At 38.1% G+C, this 27,856-nt stretch overlaps 2 protein-coding genes across 2 annotated transcripts; one reads left to right on the top strand and one right to left on the bottom strand.

The window, feature by feature from the left end:
• Positions 1-4,084: 4,084 nt before the first annotated feature.
• Positions 4,085-5,151, bottom strand: LOC122477862 (olfactory receptor 1468-like). The gene has a single exon (XM_043571304.1). The coding sequence runs from the start codon at positions 5,149-5,151 to the stop codon at positions 4,198-4,200; it is 954 nt and encodes a 317-aa protein (XP_043427239.1). The 3' UTR covers positions 4,085-4,197.
• A 21,307-nt stretch (positions 5,152-26,458) lies between these two features.
• On the top strand, positions 26,459-27,382 carry LOC122477861 (olfactory receptor 1052-like). Its single transcript, XM_043571303.1, has one exon. It carries the CDS (start codon positions 26,459-26,461, stop codon positions 27,380-27,382), a length of 924 nt encoding a protein of 307 aa, XP_043427238.1.
• The last annotated feature ends 474 nt before the right edge of the window (positions 27,383-27,856 follow it).

The following is a 27,856-nucleotide window of genomic DNA, read 5'->3' as shown; positions in this document are numbered from 1 at the left end:
TTCTGTGACCACTAATGTACTCTCAAAGAAAAGCTCTCCACCATAATTTTCAGTAGGTATCTCTTTCTTTGCTGACTCAGAGTGTAAAGGCATCATTCATTTATCAGTGTATTTTATGAATGTGTTTTTTCTTTTGTTGAGTGGTCTGCATCAAGATAGTCTGTCCCAGACTACTATAAGCTACCAGTATTATAGGAAACATTTTCCCAATCTGGCATTGAAAACATCATGATCAGATATATATGTAATAAAAGTGGTGGGCTTTCTCATTTCTTCATACACAGTCCCATAAGTATGTCACATATGCCTTTTCCTTTTTGTCTTTAAATTTTGTTTTCATTTTATTTATTTTAGAGAGCATGCGAGTAGTGGAGAGGGACAAAGGAGGGGGGGGAGAGAGAGAGAGAGAGAGAGAGAGAGAGAGAGAGAGAGAGAGTATCTTAAGTAGGCTTCACACTCAGCATGTAGCCAGACACGAAGCTCAATTCCATCACCCTGGGATCATGACCTGAGCCGAATCAAGAGTCAGAAGCTCAACTGGCTGAGCCACCCAGGCACCCCTCTTTTTGTATTTTTGAAATGTCTCAAGTCATACTCCATAAGTCACTACCTATCTTATTTACAAATAAATTTGTTCTGGCCGTAGAATATGCCATCAGATCTGCTGAAGCTTCAGATGTTTCTGGATAGGATGATTGATTTATCTCAAAACCCAGACTCAGGTAAAATTCTGCCCCAAATCTTGGGCCTATATGCAAATGTTTACTCATTTCTTTCAGAGGTAGTTTTAGCTCTTGCTCTATGAAAGGCACCAAAGTGGAGAGTAGGGCCTCAGAGATGAGTAAGATATAGTTCCTGCCTATAGAAGCCACATATTCCAAAGAGCTCCCTTTTCTCCAACGTAGTAAAATCAGCAGCATACAGTCGGGGCCTTCTCTTAGATAGTCCCACTTGCAATTCAGGCATTACAAAAGCTTTTCTGTCATCTCATCAACAACTTAGGCTAAACATTATCTAATTTGGCTTCTTCTGGCCTCAAGGTGTGACCTGGGACCTGACATCTAATTTCGTTTGTGTGTCAATGGTTCCATCCCATTACTTTCTGTTCTGTATACTATTTTTGCTTATCCCTCATCAACTTGGTGAGTGTGTTTTGGGGGTGGGGAGCAATTAGATATATATTCATCTTGCAACAACAATCTTTGTTAGTTTAAAAAGGGCAAAGGAGGAAAAAAATATTTCTCAGAGCATGGACACCCTATAGTCAGCTGCTGGTATCCATTCTTGCTTCCAATTAGAGACCAAGTTTCTACAGATGAGCCAAGATAAGGTGAGGAGCAGACTGAAAGGGCAGGCTCTCAGGTCCCCTGCCTCAGCTTTAACCATACCAGCTTTTATCTTTTGAAAACAATGACCTCTCTCTTAACTGATCTTGACATAAATAACTTGAGATTAGAGACACTCTGTGTTCTCTGCACAAATAATTCTGGATAATGTCCATACCCTGATAAATACCTGTAGCTAGTCAGCTACTCTCTATATGCCCACACAGTTATAGTTTTGTCCCACCAATTCTGTGTTACCTTACCAAGAGTCAGCTTTGTTTTTCCAAAATCTATTTGTGTTAGTGGCACTTGTTTTTGCAAGTCTAATTTTTAGTAAAATTTAATAAAATCACATAAGCCAACACAATATGAAGGCAAAAGAAAGTTGTTTCTATAAAAACTAAGTTACATGCATTAAGAAGACTAATTAAGGTAAGTCACTAAAAACATTGTTATTGATTATTTAGATATAAAAAATTGGAAACAAAATTAAAAACTATCCAGGGAAGATTATGCACTTAGTTCGCTTTGCAAGTGTCTTCAAGTTCTTGCTTTACTTTATTTATTTTTTAAACTATTTTTTGCTTCACTTTAAAGAAACTGAAGCTAGAAGTCAAAGAAGATGCATTAAGGATAAGGTTTATGCAAGAATGATTGCATAGAACTCAGTCAACCTGCAGTCAAAGAAAAGGTCTTGGCCTTAAATCAAAAGATTAACTAAGGAATATATATTTCATGGAGTAAGTGAAAATAGAGTATCCTGAAAAATAAGGTCTTAGGGTGTGTGTGTGTGTGTGTGTGTGTGTGTGTGTGTAATGACTCTGCTTTGACTGAATTTTAAATTAACCAATATCAGATTCTGATTGCATTGGCTAAAAAGTACTCATCATACAGAGCCCTGCTTAAGATTTTATGTTGAAGAAGACAAAGGAGAACAAGGAGGGGAAGGAAAATGAAGAGGAAGAGGAGGAGAATGAGAAGAAGAATCTAATGCTTCTAGTTTTTTTTTAATTTCCAAATTTTTGTAGACTGGTACTTTTGTAAAATAAAAATTTCATGGCAATGTGAAATTGATCTACATTTTAAATATTCATCTCAATTTATAAATTTAGCTCAATCTCTCTGCTGACCAGTAGTAACAAAATAGTGTTGTGATTAGCACAAGTTTGCAAATTACTGACTAGACTATTGCAGTGCTTGTGTAGCCCACAAAATCACAAACCCAGCCCTGAAAGTGTCATTCAACCCAGGTGGTATAATGCAATGGGATACATTTTAGCAGTACTAGATGCATGAAAAGCCTGCAGTCTCCTCTGTGATCAAGTGTTAAGATAATGCACAGATACACCATAAAAGGGACCAGGTATCATGTTTTAGCTTCCATACCCACACAAAAATGCTTTTACCTCAAGCTCTCATATTCTTGTATACCTTTAATACTTGATTTTCTTTATATTTCTCTGGATTTATTTTGGACTCCTGGCACCTACCCAGTATGGCATTTTCAACAGCCTTCTGTCTCAGAATGATTTAATCTCAAACACGTCCTGTATGGTCCATGTGGGTAGCTAGTATGCAAAAGTTAGTATACTGTTTCTTGGATGGTATCAGTGGGGCACTAAATCTCAGAGATATTATTAGTTGATTCCTCTAATATTACTCAACAAGTCAGCACGAGATAAACTAAAACTAAATTTTCTCTTTTGAAAGACTTTTTTTTTTTATAATTTTGCTTACTGAGTACCTACTCTGTTCCAGGAATTATACCAGGCTAGAGCTACAAATATTAATAAAAAATAGTTCCTCCACACCACAAAGAGCTCAGATCATCTTGGATAGCATCAGCAAATGTCCTGATCATTATAATTTATTGTGATAAATGATACAATGACAAAATAAAGTGCTGCAGGGGCCTAGAGGAGAAAAGGGAATAATTGTACCTAAAGAGATGGGAGAATTATGAAAGAATTCACACAGAATGTAAGACTTGAGGTGGAGTCTTTTAAAAAGTGTCAAATGTCTATAGGAAGAAAGTGGAACTGATAATCCAGAGAAGATGTAACATGTACAAAGACAAGAGTCATGCAAACCCATAGACTGCTCAAAGAATGATAAGGTGTTCAATGTAGCTGAAAAGTAGGGTGTTCTGAAAGTGGTGGGGTAGGGGTTAATGAATGATGGTTCAAACTCCTGAAAATATAAGTATATCCAAGTGGTAAAAGTTCTTAAATGCTTAAAAGACGTTTATCTTTGGTGGGGAGCATCTGTAGGGTTCAGAGCAGGACAACTGACATGATTGTGTTCCTCTTAGCTTGCTTTTCTTCTGCTGGCACATCTTTTTTCTTGCCTAGTACATAAGAATGATATGGTATTTACCTCAAAGGGTTATTGTGAGAATCAAGTTATTTGGGAGTTGTGAACTTTAATATGGTATTGTCTATAAGATATTGGGCTATTACCAATTCTTCCCTCCCTCTCTTCCTTCCTTCCTCCATCCCTTCCTTCCTTCCTTCCCTCCTTCCCTCCTTCCCTCCTTCATCCCTTCCTATCAATGATCTAACATATAGAGTTTGGTAGAGATGAGAGGGAAACACAAACCAAAAATTAGAGAACAAATACTAAGTACTGACTATACAGCCATGAGCTTATTCAGGGAGAGCTCTATGTAACTGGTAAAAAATTGTGGAATAAAGGCACATTTTGTTCTGTTTAATTATTGTTGTTTTTGATGGAGAGATGAACCTGATCTAGAATCTTGGACCTGGATTGGGGGACAGGAAATGAATGAGCAACTACCATAGTAGCACAATAGCCTGAGGCTTTGGACCCTCTGTGTGCTAATCCAAGTCTAGAAAGTTGATCGAGGTGTCTCTTATGGCAGGGCTAACCACCTCCAGAAAAAGGTTTTCTTGCTGAATAGTCTCCTCAGTGCTCCTTTCATGTCCTTGTTCCTCAGACTATAAATGAAGGGGTTCATCATGGGAGTTACAATTGTATATATGATGGCAGCTACCTTATCCCTTTCTGCTGAGTAGGCAGAAGAGGGGAGAAAGTATACCCCAACAATGGATCCATAGAAGAGGGCCACAGCTGAGAGATGGGAGCCACAAGTGGAGAAAGTTCTCCACTTCCCTTTGGCTGAAGCAACCCCAAGTACAGTGCAACAAATAATGGCATAGGAGACAATAATGAAGGTGAAGGGGATAAAGATAACTGCTCCCCCAACAACTAGGATTGTCAAGTCATTGATTTGAGTGTCTGAGCAAGCAAACCTTAAAATGGGTTCCAGGTCACAGAAAAAGTGTGGGATTTTTCTCTGATCACAGATAGTCAAGAGACTCAGCAGACTGAGATGCAGTATTGAGACAAGATTGGAGATGACCCATGGAGTCACTACCAACAGGGCACAACGCTTGGGGTTCAGTAATGCAGCATAGTGTAATGGGTGACAGATGGCAACATACCGGTCATATGCCATGGCTGCCAAAAGGAAATTGTCCAGGTCCACCAGCAACATAAAAAAGTACATTTGTGTGAGGCATCCTGCAAAGGAGATGGTTGGGCTTTGGCTTGGGATGTCTGCCAACATTTTGGGGATTGTGGTGGTTGTGAAGCAGATGTCATTGAAGGATAGATTGGCAAGGAAGAAGTACATGGGGCTATGAAGGTGAGCATCATTGATAATAGCCAGGATGATAAGTAAGTTTCCTACCATGGTGACCAGATACATGCACAGAAACAGCATAAAGATGAGCTTTTGCTGTTCAGACCCCACAGTGAGTCCCAGGAGGAAGAATTTGGAGATACTTTGGTTTCCTTGGTGCATGGTTCTGCTGTGTCTAAAAAGGGAAAAATTCAGCCTTATTGTAAAATAGTAACATCACACAAGAACTGGTCAGAGACATTACATTAGATTATAGAATGGAATCAAGTCCTTGGAACCAGACAGTCCTGGGTCATATTCTCTTCCTATTAGAATACAAGCTCAACAAGGGCATGAATTTTATCTACTATGTTCAGTGCTGTAGAACAGTACTAAAGACGATGCTTGCTTGGCACATGATAGGTGCCCAACAAATATTGGTTGGATTTATATAAGAATGAGTGAATAAATGAAAAGATTAATATTCTGAATTTATTACTAAATATTTTCATGACTTTGTTATTTGTGCTTTTATAACCCAATTTCATCAATTTTAAAATGTGGAGAATACTCACTTTACAAGGTTTTTGTGAGAATTGCAAGGGTACAAATACAAGGATGCAAAATGCCCACACCTATATTTTAGCTATTGCTGCACAAATGGTAGCTGGTATCATTCACTAATTTGGAAAAATCATAGGCAAAAAGAAATATTCAGAGAACATCTAACCCAGCTTCTGTCTTTGGGCAGCTGAGTGTTCAAAACACATAGGATGCTTTAGGTGATCATGTTTTAGTGTTCCCAAGACAGAGATGCCGCAATCCCTTTCCAGAACCTGATCCAAAATTTAAGCAATTAGCTCTTCCTCACATCTTCCTGAAATCTCAGTTTTTACATTTCAAAAAGGGGAAATTAATCATCTGAATTAAATGCTGCTGAAGTCATGTAGGGATGTCCACTGAGTTAAGCAACACAGAGGTAATGTTTAATGTTCTTAACAAGACCATTTATAGTGGAGTTGACTGGGCATAAACCAAAATGAAGATTTAAGGATAACACTTTAAGATCTAGTGTTTATTTAGGGCTTAGTATGTTGCCCACATGCTGCTAAGTGCTTTTTGTGGATCATCTTATTAAACATTCACTACAACTCTATGAGTTAAGTAGGACTACTAAGATGTTCCATTTACAGATGAAGAAATCAAGGATTAAAAAGGTTAAATAACTTGATGAAATGATACATAGCTAGTGTAGTGGTCAGGATGCTGAGCTCAGTTGGTCTGACTTCAGAGACCTCTTGTTTAACCACTATGCTATATTGCCACAATACTGCTTATGTCTTCATGTTTGTGAAGAGCAAAACCTATGTTCTAGGCACAAAAGAGCTTGCTGAGCCAGTCAAAAGCTAGTAAGCAATGTAGCTGGACTTTGAGTCTTGATGTCAAAGTGTTTTTGCTATACGTGTGTAAGTTTAAATGAGAGCAAATGGGTTTACAAATGGGAAGGTTTGTCTTTGCATATTCCAATTTGCACCTTATCTAAGCTGCCATGAGATCCATTTTACATATTTGGTACTTACTTAAAGATCTTCCGTGTATTCATACCATCTTCCCAGTCCAACACAACTGGACTGCCATTATATAAATTCACATACTTCTGCTGGTTTGCTGTTTAACGTACTCTCTGAAAAAAAAAGGGGGAGGGGTTGGCAGCACTAATGAATAGTTGGAGGAAAACTGTGTGAGGAATGCTGCATTTACTTAACAACACAATTTTTCCCAAGTACTATAGTGGTACTCATTTGCATACTAACAAATAAATATGCTAATTATAAGTCAGGCAGGATCAGGTCTGGTGGGACCTCTGCTAGGCAACATTTAGCCATTTCATATGTACAGAATGCACTGAAAATAATAAAGTGGCATATTATTATGTACATGTAATTTAGGCTTTTCACTAATGCAAATTCTATTAGCAAAGTTTGACAGTCCACATTTCTGTTGACCTTCTAGGCACCACATAAGCTAGTTCCATTTAACTGCTTGTTCTCTATTCTCAAGCTGGCACCATATCTTACAACCAAACACATAAGTATCTTCAGTCTTTCAAACTTTCTTGCAAGTTGCTAATTTTTAAAACTTTTTTAAAAAGTTTACTTATTTTATTTTGAGAGAGAGAGTGAGAGAGAGGGCACAAGCAGGGAAGGGCAGAGAGAGAGGGAGGGAGGGAGAGAGAATCCCAAGCAGGCTCTGTGCTGCCAGTGCAGAGCCCAACGCCTCGAACTCATGAACCCATGAGATCATGACCTGAGCCAAAATGAAGAGTCACATGCTTAACTGACTGAGCCACCCATGTGCCCTGCAAGTCACTAATTTGGCACAATTTTCTTGCAGTAAATGTGGGGAGCAAACGTTTATGTATTTAGGTTGGTGTCCCCTTCCTATGGAACTTACCCAGATGTTTTATGGCTATTTCCAAAGCTATTCCAGAAAGAAACACTTCCAGTACTTCCACATAAAAAAAAATCAGTGATTTTTGCAGACACGAATGTGAACCTTTCCTCCTAAAACAGAATAAAGAGAAGAGGACTGGAGTAGAATTGAAACCTCAACTCGTAGTGGTGTTTCTGCTGCTGTATTTAGAAAAGCATCACCCTAAGGCTCGGGCAATCCTCTAGGCTCCTGATTAGAGACTACTCTCAAGTCTATCCTCTATGGACCAAGTCCTCCCTACTGTGATATATTGGTATTCACGGACTTCTTGGGATTTTTGTATATAATATATAAATTGTATATTGTTATATTTACATATAAATATCAAATATAATATATAAAATAAATATATGTAATATATATACATACATAAACATGTATGTAATGTGTATATATGTATGTATATATTATGCGTGTTTATGTGTGTATATATATACACATATATATACATGCAAACCTTATGCCCCTGTTGTATTTTTACTCTAGTTACAAAATGAAAATATCAACTACTTTTGAAGAAAAACTTCACCTTCCCTCATACCTAAGAGTTGCCTTTTACTTCTCCATGTGATCCAATAACAAACTGACTCAGGTGATATTTGGAGCGGATTACTAATAAAAGCAACACTAGAGTGCTTATTATTTGTCAGGCACTGTTCTAAGCCCCTCATGTATCTTTACTCAATTCTTATAATAAAATTGAGGGAGGTGAAAATATGACCCCTTTTTTCACAGATGAGGAACCTGAAAAAAAAATTAAGTGATTTGCACAAGGTCATACAACTAGTTGATGTTAGAGCAAAGGTTCTTACCAGAAACTCTTGTTCTTGCTCCCGTTTTCTTACCTACTGTATTACACTCTCCCCAGTAATCATGGGGGAGCTCTAGAAAAAGAAAGGTTTCTGGGAAATTGGCTAAAAATTATCTTCTGAAAGTTGTCTCCTGTCATTCTCCCTCTCTGGAATCCCAGCAGAATTTGTCACTGCCTATTCAACTCTACTCCTATGTGCATTTCAGCTACCCTCTTTTTTCTTAATGTTATCATAGGAGGGATATCCTTCCTTTTATTAAAAACCAATCCCTTCATCTGTATTCTGGATCCCTTCCCCTTTTACCTTCCCAGGAGACTTATGCCATCAGTTGACTTCTTTCCTATATCTTCAACCAGTTCTTCTCTACTGGATTCTTCTCTCAGGTTTTAAACACATTATAGTCTCCTATGTTCAAACAAGTGAACACTCCACCCCACCCCGGACCCCTTAGCCTTCTCAGTTACTGAACCATCTTGTTCCTACCATTAAACACAAATTTCTTGAATTGTCTACATTTCTGTCTCCATTTCTCCACCTCAACCCACTCCAATCTGTCTTCTGCCCCACACAACTCCACTGAAATAGCTCTTGATAAAGTCACAATGACACCCATGCTGCTAAATTCACCCTTCTTGGCAACCCAACGCCATTCACCTCAGATAAACGCCTTCTTTCTTGATATACCCTCTTTCCTTGGATTTTGAGAACTTCACTCCCCTGGTTTTCCTTTTATCTCTCTGACCATTCTTTCTCCGTCTCCTTTTGTGGCTTCTCTATATATCATTGAAATGTTTGTTGTAATGGGGGCTCCTGGGTGGCTCAGTCGGTTAAGCAGCTGACTTCAGCTCAGGCCATGATCTTGAGGGTTTGTGAGTTGGAGCCCCACATGGAGCTGGCTGCTGTCAGAGTGGAACCTGCCTTGGGTCCTCCATCCCCTTCTCTCTCTGCCCCTCCCCCTCTCACTCTCTCAAAACTAAATAGTTTAAAAAAAATGTTTGCTGTGATATCACAGAGTTTTTTGTTGCTCATTCTACTATCCCTAAAATAAAATTATCCACTTTCATGACCTCCATTACTATTGTTATGCTGATGATTCTGTTTCTTATCTTTAATTTAACTCTCTCTTCTGAGTTCCACAACCATGGACCTATTTGTTATATTCATTTGTACATCTCATGAGCATCTTAAATTCAGGATTTTCAAAACCAAACTCATTGTCTACCCACCCCACTGCCTGAAACCAATTTTGACCCTCCTCTATTTTTCCTTACCTCAATAAAATATAGCATTATTAATTTTTGTCATTTTGAAGGCTCCCATCTTTTTTTCTTAAGATCCCGTTATTTAAGTCCTATAGATTCCCCATCTTAAATATCTTTCAAGTGTATCCGCTTCTCTTCATCATCCTATTCTGGGCCATTAACATGTCTCTGTATCTAATTTCTTCCTTCCAAACAGTTCCAGGTTAATAATTTTTAGTGACTTCCTATTCCTCTTACTTTAAGGTCCAGAATTATTATTTTTTTCTTCTCAGAGACGCACTTTATTCAGTTCCATACATATGGGACATTGGCACAAGCCCAACCCATCTTAGCATGTATCACTCTGTGGAGAATAAAACATAAGGTCCAGAATTATTAATGTAGCCTACAATACCTGGCCTTCTCCTGAATTCCCATGTTGTGCTCTCCTTCTTTCAGTTCCTTGAAACTTCCACGTTCTTCCTTGCCTCATTGTTTCCTCATATGCTCATGTTCTCTTTCTAGAAGACAATACCCTCTACGTGTAGCTTGCTCATATTCCTACTTCAGATCTCAATTTAAATGCTTTTTATTCAGGTTAGACCTTCTCTGACCTCTCAAGTCTATGTCAGCTCCTTGCAGTGACATCCTATAGCCATCTATACTTCTCCTATAAAAAGTCTTTATTGGAACTACTTATCTTTCCTATTATCCTATACATTCCATGATGACCTCCCTGTCTTCTTCTATATTCCCGATGCTTAGCAAAGTGCCTGACAAGTCATTGGTACTCAAAAATTTGTGAATGATTGAATTAATAGGAGAATAGAAGTTATATGGAACAATTAATTTGGGTTTTCAGTAGGGGTCATGGAAGACTTTAAAGAGAAAATGACTTTTTAAATGAGTCTTGAAGAATAAAACGGGGGTGAAGGCATTCTAGCAATTTGAAACACTATTGTAAAGACATAGAGGAAAAAAGTGTGAGGTCTCAAAGTACATAATGTGTACACTAACTTAGACTTGTCTGGTGTGGCTGTAGTATGGGAGAGAGTGGTAGAAGGTAGTAGTTTGGGTATAATTATGAAGATCTTTGTGTGTACCACCTGATTAATGATATTTACAAGATCTAGGGGAAATAGCAAGCATAATTTTGTGTTGTGGAAAACCCAGAGTTCAGAGCAGACTAACAATTACCAGGGAAGAACTAACATCAGAAATACTAGGCAAAATGGCGATAAATAAATACTCCTTTCCTTTGTGGTTCCACTTCTCTGCTTGGAAGCTCCCTAGAGACCTGTATCCTTATTTCTAGTGACCAGAGAGTATGAGTGGAGCCTGCCTGACTTTCCAAGGCATTAGAGAAATGGCTGAGTATACTGAGGAATGAGGAGTCATGTCATCCTCGTGCAGGTGGAATCCCCAGGCCAGTAGAAAAATGGTGTCTCTTCATGTCCCCTCTGTGATCCTTTTTCAGTTTGGTAAATCACATGGTAATTTTCATTGGGTTTAACATTCTTTCAAGAGCCTTGGACTTTCCTAGAGGAGACTCGTAAGTCTTTAGGCAATTGGCATTCAGTATTGTAATGTCTGATTTTTTTTAAGGGGCATATTTGGCAACAGAACAATAATACTGACACTGACCTTTTCTTTGAGTGGCTGCCTTGGCAAACTTCATAGCAAATGCATTTAGGAGTTGCTCATTCACAGGGGCTGTTCAGAGTCACGGGAAGAGAAGTGTCCTGGAAATTGACAACAGCAGCAAAGCAGTACAGAAAAGAGCAGAGAGGTTCAGACATGATGAATGGGGTCATTTTTGCTTTGAAAAGATTGACGCTTCCTCATCTGGAGGATGAATCCATATGCTCTTAAATTCTTGGTTAAATATTTGTTTGTTTGTTTTGACACAGAGGATCATAAACATGACCATTGTTTTAGTCTCATCTTTATCAACTACTTGAGTGACCTTTGGCAACTCCTCTATCTGGGTAGAAGTTTTATCCCCTGTAAAATGAGGCGGTTAGACTAAATTCCCACTGTAACATTTGACAATTCTATGATTTCTAATTGGAAATATTTATACATATTGTGGTAGAAATGCAATTGTATATGACTAGAAGGTGGGTAGTACAAATAGTGCAATTTCTTCTCAACGAACACAGTGGGTTTTGTGTATGAGTTTTGATGTATAATTCATGAAGTTTCCAAGTTTCCCGCTTAGGGTTCACGACGATAAAATTGCATTCTGCCTAATCATTTCACCTATGTTGTGTGTGTGGGTAGGGGGGTTATTACTGAAGAGTGCGTTAGCTAAGAAGGGTCATCTGGAGGTAGTGGTAGAAGTAGGCTTCTTTTTGAGATGAGGAAACAGAAGAAAGGGAAGAAAAAGTTTAAGCATAGCTTTATGTAGTCTGCTTAAAAGTTTTTAAAAAACAATAGGAACAGTTATCAGCTTGTCAACTAAATTGAAGCCAATCTCTGCTTATACCCTCCTTGGAAACTTCTTCAAGATGAACAACCAGACTATCCATTTATTCATTGTTTCACCAATGGGAAAAGGAAGCAGTATGAAAGCTCTTCTTCAGGATTAACGAAAAGGGAATGAAGTGAGAACAGTAACCCATAGGTCACTTCTCTCTCATCCTGTTGGCAAAGAATGCCCAAGAATCCAGTAACCCCCCACCCCCTTGCCTTCTTCTCTTCCACCCCGACAAACGTCTCTAACAGCAAGGGGGAAAAAAAAAATAGGGTGTTCCTGCTCTATCCAATTATCAGCTTTATCAAGACTTTGTTGGCAATTACATAAGGGAGACTTTGGTACAAAGGAGGACTATGGAAGGCAGGTCAGGAGGGAGGTATGTGGGCATCAAAGTTGAACCACTTAGCTCCTTTTGTTGCAGAAAATCATAGCAGATGGTGTCACACTTTACTATTCAGCTTGCTATATTTGGTGCATGAGCCATATTTTGCCAATCCTTAGCTCTCATGATTCCTCATAATATTAGATTGTTGGGTCTGTGAAAAGAAATGTAAGAGAGTAACATTTAGAACACATAAAGCACAGGTATTCAAAGCCACACTCAGAAACAGGTACAGGGAGCCCACAAGTCAGTTAGGGAGAGCACACTTGCACAATGACAACTCTGAATCCCAAAGTAGTGTTTTCAAAGCAACACCTTAAAGATAGCAAACAATAGAATGCAAAGTGGATTAATTGAGTACTCATCAAAGTAGTCAATTTTATCATCAAAGGGTTTTTATCATCAAAGGCTCCTTGGAAAACGTCAGTTTTGGGAAGGTGACACTCTCAACTGCTTCATAATCAGTAGATCTGTGGGGCTGTTTTCTGGTCAATGCTTCAATCTCAGTAGTAATCTTGATATATTCAACTGTGGTATGGAATTACTGGTCTATGTTAGGTAATATTTATTGGCATGTGGGTCTTAGGGAGCACACTGTCCTTGAATACAGCTGGCAGGGGAACAAGGTGCTCGGAAGCTTCTAATTGGCCTGGGAAAGAATGAAATTTGCCACCTGAAGCGCCAAGGGAACAAGTACATAGTGTACTTATTCCTTAATGAGATTCAAGGTTGAGGGAAGACGGGGACCTCCCTGATTTTCATTTAGTTGGATAGAATGTCCAAGAAGATGGAATTGAACAGTGAAGCACAGACTAAGGGTCACAGTGACCCAGCAATTTAGCAGCCCTTAAATATCTATTGAATTCTCCCAGAACCAACCTGAGGCATGGGTCTCTTAAAACAAAGCTAAGTCTGTAGAGGGAAAACAGTTTTGCTGGGACACAAGAGCTCTGTGTCTCAAATTCGGCTTGAAATCTTCTCTTTAGAGTGACTTTTAACATATCACTTCCCTAATATAGATATTGGATTTATTATCTATTAAAAACAAAGGAATTCCTTTTCTGGCAATGTAACTTGATCCCATCAGATGACTTTATAGTACAATAATCTTTATATTTGTCACATGGTGGTTTGGAAGGGTGTTAGGATGGAGAGCGGAGTGCTTTAGTGAGCTTCACAGGTAGATAAATCTGGAAGGGAATATGATTGTAGACTCTATTCACTCAACTGTATCATCTAGTGGGACTGCCTGATGCTTTGCCTCTTTTGTCTGCAAGTTTCATTACGGCTACGGACTGAATTGTGCCCCCCCCCCCCACACCTGCATATTCTTGTGTTGGAGCCTTAACTCCCAATGTGATGGTATTTGGAGATGTGACCTTCGGGAGATAATTAAGTTTGGATAATTAGGGTGGGAACCTCATGATAAGATTAGTACCCTCATAAGAAGAGATGCCACAGGGTGCTCTCTCTCTCTCTGCCATGTGAGAACACAACAAGAAAGTGGTTGTTTGCAAGTCAGGAAGAGTGGTCTCCCTAGAAATCAACCATGCTGGCACCTTGATCTTGCACTTCCAGTGTCTAGAACTATGAGAAAATAAGTTTCTGTTATTTAATTTACCCAATGGCATTTTGTTATGGCAGCCTGAGCAGACTAAGAATATTACTATCTCCTAAGTAGGACTTGTCATGTGATCTGTAAAGAAAGAAAACCTAATATGACCAATTTGAGTTTATGTTCTTGAGAATCCATTAGAGCCCAGCTCTTCAGAGGTAGGGCAATACAAGTTATTTGTTGCATCATTATAGTGAGAAACGGCTTGATTACCCTCCTTTGTATCAAAACAACCCTCCCTTTATTGCACATACACACTTCATTTCATGGCATTTGTATATTTCTTCCTCAGTAGTGTGCTTTTTCTCCAAGTTTGCTGCTCCTCAAGTCATGGACTCAAAGAAGCTGGAGGACATTAGAGCAGAGTTCAAAACTATTGGTTTCTCTTCAGGTGTGACCTTGATGAACCTGTTTATTATTTTTTCCCTCGTCCATGGGTTACCTTTTGGATTCCCTAATACATGGCCACTATATGACCAAGTGTATCTACAAGTATATTCTGTTACTGTGTTAAGGACTATCAACTCTTGGTGGTTAATCCATTAATAAATTCAGGCAATATTTATTGAGCACCTATGACATGCATCTGCTCTAGATGATGAAATACAATGATAAATTAAAAAAGACAGAAGTATTTTTTGCCCATATAGAGCTTACATTCTAGTAGGGGAAGACAGATAATAAGTATATAAAAAAATGAATTTTAAAACCTAATTTTAACTGGTAATAGCTGCTATGAATAAAATGGAGTAGAAAACTGTTGGGTCAGTGGTCCCTTTAGATAAGTTGACCAGGAAATTTTGCTCTGACAAAGTGACAAATGAGTTGAGATCTAAGTGATGAGTGATGAGAAAGACCTAGAGAATTGCAGGTAGAGACTAGTGCAAAAGACTTAAGTTGGAAATGTACTGGGCATATATATAGGCCGTAAAAATAATCAGTGTGGATGAAAGTAGTGAGAGAGACAGATGATGATGTCAAAAGGTATTTATGGGCCATATGATGGGGAAGCTAGAATACTATGGTGAAAAGTTTGAATTTAATTTTGGATGCAGTGGAAAGCCATTGAGGGGATTAAGGAGAGAATAGAGAGGGTCTGATTTATACTTTACAAAGATGCTTCTGGGTGCTATCCAGAGAATGGGCTGTAGGGAGCCAGAGAAAAGGCAGAAATCCCAATTATAGAAAATTGTAGTACTCTAAGAGAAAGACAATAGTGGATTGAGCTAAGGTGGTACGTTGGAGGTAGGGAGAAGATTTTGGATACTGGATATCCCTTTAAAGTAGAGCAGTGTTTGATGGATTGGATATAGTGGTTTATGCAGTGCCATGATTAGGCCCATCTCTGTGGCCCTCACTCCTCTTTGCTTTCCTACTCACCTCCCATCATTCAGGTATAATCTCTTAATCTCTGATGTTCTTATGTTTCAGTGTGGAATGCCTTAGTGTGGATCTACTCTCATCAATTTTGCTGGGAACTCAATTGTCCCTTTTAATCTGGAAATTATTTATTCAGTGTTGAGAATTTTTCTCAAATGATTTCTTTGATAATTTCTACATTATTTTCTCTGTTCTTTTTCAGGAAAATCTATAATTGCTATGTTGGACCTCCTGGTTCGATCTTCTAAATTGATTTTTTTCTTATTTTTCATCTCTGTTTCTTTGGTCTAGTTTTTGTGAGAATTCCTCAACTTCATTTTCCACTACTTCTATTGAAGTTTTATTTTTACCATCTCTTAAAATATCCAAGAGCTCTTTTATTTAATATTTATTTTTCATAGTATACTACTCTTGTTTAATGACTACATATCTTCTTTTTTATTTCCGACAGTAATGATTTTGAAAGTTCTCATCTCCCTGAGATAAGTTTCACCCAAGTTGTTTGTTTTTTTTAACTTGTTTGTTTTGAACTCTTCCTTTTATGATAGACTTTTAAAAAAATTATATGTCTTGGAGTCCTTGACTGGTTATATTTGAGTGGGAAACAAAAAAAGGTGATTAAAAGTTTTTGTCATGGTGGGCCCTACTATATAGGATGATTTGGCTGGATCCCTCTGTTGGTGAACTCCTGATTATTTTTAGAAAATTTTTTATAAGGCTGATCAGATTCTCTCAGAAAATAATCTTCTGAACTTCTACCTGGGGATACAAGCCTTAGCTGCAGGTTTGTAGGAACCAAATAGGAGAAGAGGGCTGGTAGTCTCAATATGCTATAGATAGCCAGATATTCACCTAATTGCACACTCAGTTCTATCTGAGACACTCAGTCCAAACACCTTGTATTTTAATTATCACATTAAGTCTCTAGTTTTCTGTTAGAGGGAAGTATGTAGGGGAATCACCCCACTGTGGAAAATAAAGGAGGGGATTTAGAGGTGTAATTGCTTCATAAACCATCTTTCAACCAATTCCTATGTTTTCAGCTCCACTTTCACCCTAACTTATAGAAGTACCTGATGCTGACTGGATGCTGCCAATTTCTGAGCCTTTTGGGAGATCACTGGTACAAATTGTGTTGTTCATTTTCTCACTGTTGGTTTAGGATTCAGGTGTCTTGGTCTCCGAATGAGTTAATAGTTGCTCTTTTGCTTTCCTTTTCCTAAAATGCTGTTTTTATACTGTTTCCTGTTTGTTTTTCCTCATGAGTCTATGCCTATAAAATAGTTTATTTTATGTCATTTAGAGATAAATGTGAATGTCTAATCCACTGCATTTAACCGGAAACTCTTTTTTATTTTTCATCACATTTAACGTGTTTATTTTGTAGCACTTTTATTATATTATATATTTATATATTTGGTTATTATATGTCTCTATCCACAAGTATGCCTATTGTCTATCTTGTTCACTATGCATCCCTAGTGCCTAGGATGTAATAGACACTCAGTAGGTATGTGTTGAATTATTTAATCTGATATATTTTATTAATTAAAAATGATATTTGTAGTCCTAACATCTGATAGTGGTTGTGGGAAAAAAAGAAAATAACTACATAGCAAATTAGTTGAATCAAAATGAGATAATTAGAGACTCAAGGAAAAATATAAGACAAGATACACAAGAGCACATACATTTTCACTTTCGCAGCACATATTCCAATTCTCATTTAAAAGATCAACTGGATATCTATAATAAATTTATTTTAGAGGAGTGATCAAAACCAAATGGAAATAAGTTAGCATATAGTTGCCATAGTCCAGGTGAGAAAACATTATGACCTAGTAGAGGGAGTAGAAAGAATTGAACAGAGACAGGAGTAATTTAGAAGGTCGTGGTTACCCTTGGGTAAAGGAAGAAGGAGAAAAGAGGAAGGATTAAGGTATTAAGGGTGACTCCTACATTTCTGGCTAGATGGACAGTAGCTCTCTTCACTCAGGTGGTCAGAGTAACTGGAGGAGAACAAGAACAGATACCGGGAGATAAGCATTGACACTCACTTGCCTTGCTTCTACAACTGCCAGAATATTTTAATTTGGCTATTTTGTCTCAAAACTCAGGAGAAAAGGTTTAGCCTGAGTCACTCATTTTTCCACTATTTTACTTTGATAACCTTGCATAGACTTAGCTAAGCAACACAGTGAATGAAACTCACTATTATTATTTTTGCCCTATACCACAAACTGTTAATAGTAGTACAGCCTAGTCTAAAGAATATCAGCTGAGCGCTTAAAATCTACTGACCTGGGGATGGCATGACCTGGGTTCTACATTCAGTTCTGTCATTAACTTGCCGTGTGACTTTGGACTAGACATATAAATTTGGGTTCCTTATATGTAAAATCAGGCTGCTAATATAATAATTACACTCTTGCTAAGTATTCTTTAGGAAAATAGAGAAGACCCATGTTTATCTTGGGAGCTAGAAAGATTTATAAATAAGTAATGTACAAATATGTTCTGAAGAGAAAGTTACAGTGTGTTAGCCTATATAGCAGCTACCATTTATTGAGGGTCTATCATGTACCATGTGCTTTACCCATGTTTTCTTATTAAATCACCACAATAATATGAGATTAGTATTAGTATCTCCTTTTTAGAAACGAGAAAGGTGAATATCAGAAAGGGCAACAGGTCAAAGTAACACTGCTGGTTAGTGGTAAATCCAAGATTCAGACTCAAGTTTATTTTACTGCAAAGCCAATATATTTTCAACTTTATAATGCTACATTTTGTACATGGTGGGCTGCCTCTGAAACATGTCTGTGAACTTAAATTCATTGAATCTTAGAAATGGTAAAAAGAAAAATTCTAAATGATTCAGTTCAATATCTTATTTTACACATAAGGAAACTGAGGACCAGAAAGCGGGGAGTTATTGGGCAAATATCAGACAGTTAGTGGCAGAGCTGAGGCCAGGGCCCATCTCTTCAGACCATCTGCCCATTGCTGTTTCAAATTTGGAGCCTGAAGATACAGCCTGATCCAAATAGCCCAGATGTGTAAGTGTGTACTTCATTGGCCCACTAATCTCACAGGAGTGTTAGCACAGTAAAAGTATACAGGGTGCCTGGGTGGCTCAGTTGGTCGAGAGTCTGACTCTTGATTTCAGTTTAGGTCATGATCTCACAGGTTCGTGAGTTTGAGTGCCACATCAGGTTCTGCACCCTCAGCGTGGAGCCTGCTTGGGATTCTCTCTCTCTCCTCTCTGTCTGCCCCTACCCTGCTTGCTCTCTCTCCCAAAATAAACAAATAAACTTAAAAAAACTTTTTTAAGTGCAGTAATAGATTTGAGTGGGATTTGGATAAAAAAAAATTAGTGGCATGAATTTTTTTAGACACACAAACATAAGAGGATACAGTTTAGGAAAGATTATTTACACAGTGGTATTTCAATTAGCTTCAGATTCCCTCAGGGGAGAAAGATTCTGTATTATGCGATGTATATTGCTTGTGTTAAATACCACACAGTTGGCCCATGAGTGGCTATTCATGTGGGTAGAAGTCCAAGAAGCTAACAGCCTCGGTCCTTCAAGCAAAAACCACTGGGGGAGACTATTGAAATGCCAAAGGCGACCTTGATAAAAATAACAAGACATAGCAGGTGAGTTTACTGGCATCTTGCATTTCATTAAAATCCCTCCATTTGGAGTTGAGGGGACCAAATAATGGGGCAGGCCCTTTCACAGAGAGTCACTGATTTTGGCTATATGGTAAAAACCGATCTGTTTTCATGTATCAGCCTGAGGCCTAGAACTTGAAAAACCTCAGCCAGAGAGACAAGATTTTCTTTGAGTAACTAAATTGCTTTTCACATTTCTATTTTATGTCTGCAGAGGGAACACACAATAAATTTGGGTAAGAATGTAGCAGGCAGAAATCAGAGCTGATGAATTCTAAGCTTACATAAACTAAGGTTCCCAATCCTAGGTGCTTTTGTTTTTTCCTTTCAGTAGACTTACTAAAACAAGACAGATGTTCTGAGTCCTCCTAACTCCTGTCCCATTACTCAGGGATTTTGGACACTAGGCATTGCAATTGCTTTGTTGAAATAGAAGAGGATTTAGTGGCCTAGGATGAGAGGAAGAGAGGGTGAAGAGCGCGGAGAGCAGCACATCAAGCTGCTTGTTCATAGGAGATGATTTGTGTTCATTGATAGGAGATGTGAAAGTGGAGGAAGCACAGAATCCAGCCCTTTTCAGTAACCACAAGCAACTTTCACTCTTATTTTCCTGAAGACACTGCAGAAACCCAAAGTTCACAGCCCTCCTGACTCTGAGAGTTTAATCCCAGAGAAGGCTCATAGCAAATGCTTGTAGGTTTGCTTTAGTCCTCATATTTATATAGTGTTGTTGACTTTTCAAAATTATGAAACTTGAGCGACTTTACTGAATCAAACATGCATAGAGAGCACCTTGAAGGCCTGCCTGACTTTTTTTTCAGGTACAGTTATGGTTTTATGTGGCTTGAGGTCATTTCACAAATATATTTCTTTTGGTTGATTCTAGTAACAATCATCCAGCCTGTTAATATCCAATAGTGTGTTTAGCCATCCTCCAGTTATTGACCATTTGGAATCGTCCATGGAATGTCTTTTAACCATGCCCATTTTGCACTAAACTCTACTCAGATTTCAAGGTTCTTTTTCAATGCTACCTCCTCCATTATACCTTTCTTTTCCCCACACCCGCCATCCTCCAGCCACATGGAATGAAATCAGTTCTTCTTTTTTGCTACTGTAGTGCTTTGTCTTTATTTCCATGTTAGAACATGTTACACATACAGTTGCCTTCCCTGTTATATTGTAGGCTCCTTGAGGGCAGGGATTGGGTCTTACACATAATTGAATCCCCTAAGCACACGACATAGTGATTTACAGATACACTTATATACTAGATGAATACTTAAATAGCAATATAATGAATATTTTTGCATAAATTATTTTCATTTATTTTGAATTATATCCTTGGGGGTATATTTCTGTAACTGGAATTACTTGGGCAAAGAACAGTTATACATTGCTATATTCCAGAAATTTCACCAGCAATTTACATGGTGACCTGTTTCCTGACAGTGGCCTTTATGACATATGTACTACCAAGCTGGAGGACATTGTTTTAATTTGTATTATGCTGAGGTCACATGTTTTGTCATGCGATTATATACTGAATATGTTCGCTATTGTGCATGTTGTCATTTTCTTTGGCCACTCATCTAGTGAGTTTTACAAAGTGATCTCATATGTTTCATTATTTATTTATATGTTCTGACTGGTGTATTTTAAAAGTTCTCAACCACATATATTTTCTCATTTGGCTTTTTCCTTTTTGATCTTCATTTTATTATAATACAATGTGCCCAAGAGTTTTAGTCATATATTTGAACACATCCTCCTGGTTCTGATCATACCCTCTATTTTTTCAATGGCTACAATAGCTAGATAAACAATGCTGTTCTGTTGTTTTGTTTTTTTTTTTTTAAGTCAAGAAGTAAGTTGGTCTGCTTTTTAAAAATGTTTATTTTTGAGAGAAAAAGAGAGAGAGACAGAGCGTGAGTGGGGGAGAGGCATAGAGAGAGGGAGACACAGAATCCAAAACAGGCTCTAGGCTCTGAGCTGTTAGCACAGAGCCTGACACAGGGATTGAACTCATGAACTGCAAGATCATGACCTAAGCGGAAGTCGAATGCTTAACCGAGTCACCCAGGTGCCCCCCCTTTTTTTTTCTAGTTTCATAGTTTAGATTTGTATATCTAACTTTTTGATTTATCTGGAGTTTATTGAAGCATATGATGTGAGGTACATAATCCAAATTCACTTCTCTTCTTATGGATATACAGTTTTCCCAGCAATATTTATTTGTTAATTTGTTAGTGTTCCCTTTAGTGTGTGTGTGTGTGTGTGTGTGTGTGTGTGTTCTTTCTAGCCAGCTGGAGACATTTTTAAGGGTTTGGCTCTCTTTCTTTAAAACATGCTATTTCATTGATCAATCTTTGTTTTTAAATCAATGCCAAAAGATCTTTTTTATATGCATAGTTTTGTAATAAGTATTAAAGCCTGAGAAGCTATATACCATCATTATTTAAAATGGTATTTTTTTGGAATTTTTGTCTTCTTATTCTTCCAGGTGAATTTCACTATAAATATGTCATGGTCTGTAAAACATCCTGTAGAATTTTTAATTGATATTACATTAAATCTATACATTAACATAAAGAGTCTTATCTTATATTTTAGCCTTGCCAGTTGGGAGCAAATTGTCTTTTCCCATTTATTCATGTCTTTCTTTATTTCTTCAATTATGATTTTATTATTTCCTTTGAATACATTTCTTTTACCATTGTTAAATTTTTCAAAGTACTTTTAAATTGATGATCTCATTCAGTGACTGTGCTGTAGGTCAGTAGAAGTATTTAGACACAGCCAAGCATGACTGATTTGTAATGTATATTTTTCCCCCAGCATTCATCAGGATTCCTTTATTTTGCTAACAACTTTATTGGGATATAATTCACATACCATACAATATACATGTATACATATAAATGTGTATACATTATACAGTATTTAGTATATTCAAAATGGTGCAATCTTCACCACAATCAATTTTAGAACATTTTTATCACTAAAATATGAACGAGTAAGAAATCTAAACATATAGCAATATCAAATCATGGTGGACATTGAACTAAAGGAATGATAAGGTTTTTGGCAGCATGAGTGTTAAATGTTTTAGTCATATTAAAAGTATAAGTCCATGAATTTTGATTAGATCACATAGCTAACAAAAAACAAACAAACAAAACAACCTGTACCAGCCATTCCTGCATCACTTCTCAAGACCCTAGCAACCACTAGTCTACTTTTTATATACTGATTTCTCTATAGATTTGCCTAGCCTGGACATTTCATATGTTATGAAATCATAAAATTAAAAACTGAACTTTTAAGGAGAAGCAAAAGTAACATTTATTAAGCACTTACATATCTGTTAAGCACTTTCTATATTTTTTCTTATTTCATCTCTAAACAGCCATTTAAGTTAGGTAATATTTCCATTTTAGATAAGGGAATTGATAGTAGAGAGATTGAGCAATCTGTTTGAGATCATAGGGTTAAGATCCAGATGGTAATCTGGATGCTTTGACCAGATCTTTGTCCAAGCTCTTTCTGCCTTAAGGTAGTTAAGAGTTTTGGAAAACATGTCTCCAATACTCATGCCTCATTGATCCTCAGTGCCTTCCACAGAGACAAAACACCAATATGACATTTCTGACACTGTGAGGGCTGAAAGAGCAAAGTAGAATATTGTTTTCTATAGCATAGACTCATGGATCTACAGATGCTCTTTCAACTTCCCTCCATCAGATATTGAGAATGACCAATGATCTGTGTGCAGTTTGACTCACAGAGCCATGGGAAATTAGAGCTCAAAGCTGAAAAGAGCCTCAGCGACCACCGGGTCTAACTGCTTTATTTTATTGATGAAGAAACTGGGACCCAGAAAGAGCAAGCTATTTGCTGAAGATGAGATAGCTCAAATATAGTGACAGAGGATGACCTTTCATCTGTTATTGGAAAAATAAATGTACCAAAGGTGAAAGTCCCATCCAGAACAACTGCCGGAAACAAATTAAGGGGAAAGCAAGATAGTGATGTGGAAAGGTCACTGAGTTAGGTCAGAAGGTCTGGGTTCCAACACCAGCTGTGCCACTAATTCACTGTGAGACCTTAGACAAGTCACTTAACCTCTTTGGACATCTGTTTGTTCATCTGGAAATGGCTGGGTTGGAATATATGATCTTTTGGAAGAGTGCATTTATTAAACACTCCAGACATTTTGTTGAATAAGTAAATAAGTGAACCTTTATATACATGCTAAATGTTAGGCTATTTTGGGAAGAGACTCAATGAACTACATAAGTGAAAAACTGAAAATAGGGGTAACCAAAATATTTTTTAAAAGAACCAGTACTGTAAATTTACATGCCTCTAGGGATGAATGCATTAATGCACATTCTTTAAACATAAAAGATTACTTTTTCAACAAGTGAAAGGAGTGCCTGATTATTTCCAGTAAGTAGATATACAAGACACATTAGCCCAGTTAATAATACACGCATTCTGGCTGCAATATTGACACTAGTTAATGCAGGGGCATGTGCAGATGGGGTATATAAAAATCATTTCCCTAATAAAGTCTTAATTTTGTGTGTTTATTTCCTTTGGGAAGAAAAAGCAATTCAATCTTATTTTAAGGAAGAAAGATTTCACCATGTTCTAAGACTAAGAGAGAGGCATTTATTCACTCAACTAGTATTTATTGAAAGCCTACAGTACATGCACACGTCAAGGAACAGAGTTATCCTAAAAAGGGAAAATTTAAAACTGATACAAGAATGTGAAACTAACATTGAAAACCTGTCTTTTTTATGACTCAAGTTACACGTACAGCCGCGAGCTGTTTGTTTAAACCTTCACAGGCTGAAACTTGCACAGTGGAGAGGCAGAGCGGATGATGTGTGTGTAGGGGGTGAGTGGGAGGGCAAAGAGTGCAGCTCTGTAAGCAGGAGCTGAAGCACTCAGCAGAAAATGATCATATTGATGCGTTCCTCCTCCCTCTCCCACCTTCCATGATGGAATAATAATAGGGATCCGTTCCATGTGTATTGTATCACCGTTCAGAGTTTACAGAGTGCTTTCACATTCATTATCTTATTTGATCCTCATGCCAGCCCTAAAAGGGAGGCATAGTGGGTATTGTTTTTTCTGTTTTCGAGATGAGAAAATAGGGGTCTCCAAAAGGTGAAGTGACTTTTCCATGGAAAAACAACACAGATTAGTGCCAGGACTAGAACTCAGGTCTTTGGTCTCTGAAAGCAGTGTTCTTTACATTATCTGCAATCAACCCAGTATTTTCTCCTCCGGTCTCCCTATTTGGAGGTATAAGTTGCCGAATGTTCCCCTGGGCAGGCTGCTGTGCTGAGCAGCAGCAACAGCAGTTAACTCTAACAGTTTCGGTAGAACCGTAAAGAGTGAATTATTAGTACAAGTAAAAGATGCCTCTTACATCTGCTCTGGTCAAACTGTGTGTGTGAGTGTGTGCATGCGTGCATGTGTGCATTGTCTGAGGGATGGTTAGAGAGTGGAGCATGAACATCATATCTCAGCCAGTCTCTCTAGAGCTCACTGCTATTGATCCAAAATGGTAATAACGTGCACACACAATACCTCCACTCCCATTTGGTGAAATGGAGAGGAAAAAAAAAGTAATAAGTATATAAGTAGGAGTGGTCATGAAGGAATGAAGAAAGAATTCAGCAAGCACCTAATATACACCAAATGCTTTACTTGCAATATTTCATTTAATTTTTACTATTGCCCCATGACATAGGTCCTATAGTGTCCTTCTTTTACAGATTAGTAAACTAAAGCTCAGTAGGTCAAGTCCTAAGTTGCAGAACCAGTGATCTCCTAAGCCAGGATTCAAATAAGTCCATATGGCTCCAGAATCAGACATCTTAACTACACCAAATAAAGAACCTTTGATTTCTGGTGAATTGAATCACACATGTCTTTTTTTTTTTACACCTGTCTTTCTTTTTTTTTAACGTTTATTTATTTTTGAGACAGAGAGAGACAGAGCATGAACGGGGGAGGGTCAGAGAGAGAGGGAGACACAGAATCTGAAACAGGCTCCAGGCTCTGAGCAGTCAGCACAGAGCTCGACGCGGGGCTCGAACTCACGGAGTGTGAGATCGTGACCTGAGCCGAAGTCGGCCGCTCAACCGACTGAGCCACCCAGGCGCCCCCCTGTCTTTCTTTTTAATCAAAGTTGTGAGAGCCCTCCAAAGTCTCCTTGCCTAGCCTTTCACCAAATATAGGAATCCCTTCTAGAAACCCCTTACTGATGACCATCCAGTGAACCACAGGGATTCTGATTTAGTTTAGATTCTATAAATGGAGATAAATCTTCATGGATTTATCCTTTCTCTTGCCTGGTGCTTCATCCAGAACAAGACCCAGGCAATTTCATGAGGCAGCCAGCCTGTATTAGAGATATCCTAATAGAGAGACATAGAGACAATAGAGAGATGTAGACTTCATGCACTCAGCCTCAGTGCCATCTGACTCCAAGCATTTTGTGACCTGGTCCTTTGCTCAGATGGATCTGACCGACAAATCTTTGTGGAATTCATAATTAGTTTTGCACAGCTGCATTATTTTTGCCCCATGCATGGTTAAAGGAATCAGTAAAGTGATGATCAGCCAGGAGCTGCCTGAATCCTTTGGTTGCTCTTTCACAGGATCCAAATGGTACCTTCAGGCTTGAATTAGGTTACTGAGGGTCATTTAGAAACATTCCAATTCTGCAACAATCTATTGGTGAAGAATTGATCAAGGTCCCAGAAAACCCTCTTCTGATCAAACAGAATTGTAAGTATTGATGACTTCCACTGTTTCAGAAATAATGTCACAAAAACTGAAGAAGGAGACTTGTCTGTCAAGATGAAGTCAGTTGACATGTTTATCCTCTTGTTACTTTATCTGCAATAATTCCTTGGGCTTGATTTGGAAAAGCGGAGGAGAGTGAGATGGAATTCCTTACCCCCAAATTTTCTTAGTTTGTAGCCCTGTATCAGTGAAGAACATCTCTTGATGACACCTGTTTTCTTTCTCCCTCCCTCATTCATTACTTCAACAAATATTCAGTGCTTTTTGCATCCTAGACCTTTATTCTCTTCCTTATCTGTGTTCTTTTTACTTTCTGAATTTTCTTTACTTATTTTTCTCCTTCCCCTTTTTTCCTCCCATCTTCACTGTCTCAATATTATGTTTGGGAAATAATGATACTATTTGGGAAAGCATTTAATGTGAGAATATAGATGAGGGGAAGGGTTAGAGAGTGTTGTGGATTTATGGGTTTTGAATGGGACTGTGTTATCCATATCATCTAGTTTCCCATTATTTCCTCACTTAAAGCATGTCTAAAGAGCTCTTAACTAGTCAAGAATAATACCCAGCTTGGGTTGATGGAGAATTCATCCATGGTGACGGACTTCATTCTTCTTGGCTTGACAGACAACCCTCAGCTTGGAGTGCTGCTATTTGGAGTCTTACTTATTGTTTATACTGTCACTATGTTGGGGAATCTAGGCCTGGTGATCCTGATCAGAGTCAGTCCCTGCCTTCATACTCCCATGTACTTTTTTCTCTCTAATCTGTCCCTTCTTGATGTCTGTTTCTCTTCCATCACGATCCCAAAGACTTTAGCAAATTTGCTATCTAAGTTGCAGGCTGTTTCTTTCCTTGGATGTGTGACTCAAATGGGCTTGTTCATTATCTTTGCCTCTGCTGAATGCAATCTTTTGGCTTCCATGGCCTATGACCGATACACTGCCATCTGTCACCCATTGCTCTACCATGTCACGATGTCTAGAGTCCGTTGTCTCCTCTTGGTAGCAGGATGCTACTTTGGGGGGTTAGTTAACATGGTTTCTGTGACAGCTTCCATCACACAACTGTCATTCTGCCAACCACGTGTCCTTCCCCACTTCTTCTGTGACATCCCTCCACTGTTGGCACTGGCTTGCTCAGACCCCTGGATCACACAGATACTGGTTGTTGGCTGTGGGGGATTCACCCTGGTCACCTCCATTGTGGTGATCCTTGTCTCCTACATGTCTGTCCTAATGACTATCCTGGGAATTCCTTCAGCTTCCAGCAAACAAAAAGCTTTCTCTACCTGTGCTTCCCACATGACTGCTGTTGGCCTGTACTATGGAACAACTATGTACACTTACTTGCAGCCCTCACAACGTGGATCCCAAGCAGGAAATCAGATGGTTTCAGTGTTTTATACAATGGTGATCCCCATGTTAAATCCTCTCATCTACAGCTTGAGAAACCAGGAAGTAAAAGCTGCCTTATGGAAAATATTGAAGCAGAGTCCCTAATCTTCCATTCTGTGTCTCAAGAATGTAATATGTTCTATGAAGATTTGCCTACAGTTCTATTCATAGTGTTTTCCACGCATGCAAATAAAGCCTTTTTAAGAACAATTGAATTGCTCTGGCTAAGTGTTTAGAAGTAGTTGTTTAGATAAACAGCAACACAATAGGAAATTAAGTGGAGAAAATAATGTGTATTGTCCGAAGCAACTGTCTGATAAGAAATATTTTAAGAGGGAAATATGTATGTAGGTATGAATATGTCAATCTGAGTTGTAAACTGGTATACAACACTAGTCAAAAATTAAAATAATTCCATGATAATAAGGTTAAAAAACAGCGTAATTTGACTATAAGTTATAGAAGAGAGCATGAAAGGCAACTAAGATGCAAAAGTCTTTGCTTTACCATTCATGGGTTTATATGGAGGGTTTACTTGGTATCCCTTAGGCTGAATTAAATTCAGTCCATATTTTTCAA

This window comes from Prionailurus bengalensis, chromosome X, assembly GCF_016509475.1.
Source record: "Prionailurus bengalensis isolate Pbe53 chromosome X, Fcat_Pben_1.1_paternal_pri, whole genome shotgun sequence".
NCBI classification, from domain to species: Eukaryota; Metazoa; Chordata; class Mammalia; order Carnivora; family Felidae; genus Prionailurus; species Prionailurus bengalensis.
The sequence above is the reverse complement of the archived record's forward strand: the minus strand, read 5'-3'. Positions and strand labels throughout refer to the sequence as shown.

Excerpts from the sequence above, each read along its gene's own strand:
- LOC122477862 (XM_043571304.1), bottom strand. The coding sequence starts at position 5,151 with ATGCACCAAGGAAACCAAAGTATCTCCAAATTCTTCCTCCTGGGACTC.
- LOC122477861 (XM_043571303.1), top strand. The coding sequence starts at position 26,459 with ATGGAGAATTCATCCATGGTGACGGACTTCATTCTTCTTGGCTTGACA.